Here is a 3,312-nt window from a genome sequence, read left to right as displayed (position 1 = left end):
AACGGGTGTTTTTTTTTTTTTTTTTTTTTTAGGACTTTCAGATATTAATGCACTTCTGAGGGCAGGATGAAAGGCAGTTGGCGTTAAAAGATGACTGATGCACTCCTCGGAGTAAGGGAGCAGCTTAAATTTATAAAAGATTTATTATAGGGATGTTGTTGGGGAACTGCTGAAAAACACTCTCCGAGCAGCAGCCGAGCTCCAGGCGAGCTGGAAGCTGCCCAGAGGCACTCGGGACCTGATTATTTGATTTTAAATATGCAGCAGGGGCAGGCTGGGAGGGTTTTTGGGGCAGCTGGGCTGCAGGCCACAGGACAAAGGTGCAATAGGTGCTCCCTTCCCCAAAGGAGCCGCAATTGCAACGTGCAATGAGGATTTGGGTAGAAGGGGACACGTCTGGTTGCAGATTCAATATTCCCCTCACTTTCTGCTCCAAGCACTCAGCAGTTGGGGTAGAAAAGCACCCAAAAGCACCCAAAATCCAGCAGATGTGACCAACAGACCCCACAGCAGATCCCTGATCGCGGTCACAACCCAACCTGGCAGCAGATCGCTCCCTCCGTGCAGTTCCTCCTTGTCTGCACTCACGCAATGAAGAACAGATTTCACTGCCCTGATTTTATATTTCTGGGGAGAAGAGCTACGAAGGGCCTGATTCTGGCCCCTCGGAGGGGTGTAAATTCAGAATAAACTCATTGAAGGCAGCCGAGCTGCACTAATATAACAGGAGCCTGGGAGATCCAAACGAAGCCTCTGCCCTTCCTTTTATTTCTGCGCAGAGGCAATCAAAACCAGCCAGCAAAGAGAGATGTGAAGCTTTGTTGCAGAAGGGCATATTTAGGATTACTTTGATCTGAATAACAGTCGAGTTCTTTTTATTCTTTTGTTGGTGGGGGAGTTTTGAACTTTATTTTTTCCATTTAAAAAATAATTACTTTTTTTCTGACTTTGTCAAGGCTAATTTAGGGGCAAAGCATCCCCCCCAAACGTCAGGAGGGAATCACAAAGGGAAGCTCCGCAACCTGGGGGCTCATTTCGCTAATCTAAGCAACATTTTCTGATCCATCTGGTTTGGTGATTTGTAGTGAAGATACATTTCGGAGCACAGGGAAAAGCACCAGCCAGCTGTGGCAGGATTTATTTACCCTATTTTGCCTATTCTTGCCCTGGGTATTTGCATCTGACCCACTCCATGGACAAGAATTCAGGGAACTTTGGTTGAACCCTACGTGGCCAGATCTCAGCACGCAGAAGAAGGAGAACGCATTTGGTTTACGCTAAAAGCAGCTGCCATAATAAAGATTAAAAACATGCATCTTATTCAAGAGTTTGTCGTCAGCACTGGCTGGAGCCACGGGGCTGGGTGGGATGGGAAAGGAGGGACATGTCCCATCCCACGATGGGAGAGGAGGGACATGTCCCATCCCACAATGTCCTGCACCAGGGGGGCTCTGCCTTCTGATCTTGCTGGGGGAAAGGAAGGGACCTGCGGGATGTTTGGGCCAGGTGAGCTGGAAAAAGCAGCAGATGTTGGAGCATGAAAAAAAAATCCCTAGCCAGCGATAAAGAGCACGGTCTCTTGATCACTTTTAATAGCGCTTTTTCAAAAAATAATTACTGCTCCTTTTCTTAAAAATTCAATTTATTTTATGAAGGTTAAAAACCAGGTTAAGACAATCTGTAAGAATCCCAGGCTGGGGATCCATGCTGGAGATGTAATGGGATAACAGCTTTTTTTAAAGGCGATTCACAGCTGAGTGACTCCATTCTGCCAGCACTCTCTTTCTCCTCCTGTTCCTTCTCTGGAGTCACCACTGCCTTTCACATCCCTTCACATGCTCCAAATTCCATTTTCATTCAACAAACTCAGTGAAATACAGTAAAATCACATTCATGAGCTGCAGCTTTCCAGTTCTCAGTTCTGCCCTGGTGACCATCACGTTGCTCTACCCAAACCCCATCCCTTCACCAACAGGAACAGCGTTACCCTCCCGGGATGACACATCAGACCTTCGCATTTCTAAGCCTTAGAACAAGGTAAAGTGAAACAATGAGGAAACTTGGGAAGACCAGGAAACACCCCAAAACCGTCCCAGGGACATCCCAACACACAGTTGACAGCCAGGACTGAGAGCATCCTGCTGCCCAGCTCAAGCTTGTCGCTGCCAGCCATGCAAAAAACCTTGGAAAAGCAGCCAAACCCCTTTTATTTCCTTAAGATACAAACATGCACGTGGAACAAGAGCTGAGGACCGTCATCCCTTCGCTGCACCTCCAGCCCTTTTAACCAATATTTCCTATAGGGCACTTTTTAGGCCCATGAAAGAGAGACGTTTATTGGCCTAATGCTTCTTCATATCGAAATTAATGCAAAGCCTTGGAAATTACCACCGGCCCTACGGCACTAGCGCTGCCATGGGAATGGGACGCCAAACCCTGCCCTCTCCTTGCCTGCTGATGTCAATAGAAATTGTCTGCTGTGCGTGGGGGAAGAAAGCTGAATAACGGTTGGAGAGCAGGGAAAGTTACCTTTTTTAAAAAAAAAAAAAAGGAAAAAACAAAAACACGTATTTCCAAGACACAGCCTTCACTCTGCACCTTTTAGTGAAACCTGGGGAGTTTTGCCCTGATCTCTCCATCACCAACCACGATGAAAGTATTAATGAATTAAGTATTTCCATGATGAAATACCTAATACAATGCCAACCCCATTTCTGATTGCATCCCCAGCCCAGAGAGCTTCTGGTGCTCTTCTGGGTGACCCTCCATCTGGTCTGGTGGTGACAGGGAGACAAGTCCCTGCAGCAGACCATTGCTTCACACCCACTTGTGCGCTCCCAAGATAGGTGCAAGCATCACTTTGACAAGGAAAAAAAAAAAAAGCCCAAAATGAGAACTGGGCATTTCCTTACCATGTTGCCTTCATCGTCGCAGTCATCGCAGTCCTGGCGGGGGTCATCCAGGTGGAGCTGGTGCAGCAGCAGACCCGCAGAGGTTTTCCCGTTACAGTCCTGGTGCTCGGAGGCAGAGGTGCGGCTGCTGTGCATGCTGCTGGTCCGGTACAGCGACGGCACCTGCAGGGTATCCTGGAGGTCGAAGGAGCCTTTTGTTTCCAGTGACTCCATGCGATGAGGTAAAGAACCATTGAAACTGCCGGCCCGGCTGGAGTGCTCCTCATCCGAGCTCTCCCCTTCCTCTGAGCTCTCCTTCCCCTCTCCGGACAGGAGGGATCTGCTGCCCCCGCCGCTTGAGGCTGGGGGCCCGGCCAATGCTGTTCCAGCTGGAGCGGCGGCTGTTCCAGCTGCTGCCGGC

General features: G+C 48.8%; 1 protein-coding gene across 1 annotated transcript in view; it reads right to left on the bottom strand.

Annotated features, from left to right (window-relative positions):
• The window catches only part of CACNA1G (calcium channel, voltage-dependent, T type, alpha 1G subunit), a 99,211-nt gene that overhangs the window by 52,416 nt on the left and 43,483 nt on the right, over positions 1 to 3,312 (bottom strand). The window contains 2 exon segments of the mRNA XM_010072428.1: positions 2,913 to 3,234; positions 3,236 to 3,312. Of these exon segments, the coding sequence (XP_010070730.1) occupies positions 2,913 to 3,234; positions 3,236 to 3,312 (399 nt within the window).

The sequence above is a fragment of the Pterocles gutturalis genome, unplaced genomic scaffold (genome assembly GCF_000699245.1).
Source record: "Pterocles gutturalis isolate BGI_N339 unplaced genomic scaffold, ASM69924v1 scaffold7452, whole genome shotgun sequence".
Taxonomy (NCBI): domain Eukaryota; kingdom Metazoa; phylum Chordata; class Aves; order Pterocliformes; family Pteroclidae; genus Pterocles; species Pterocles gutturalis.
The sequence above is the reverse complement of the archived record's forward strand: the minus strand, read 5'-3'. Positions and strand labels throughout refer to the sequence as shown.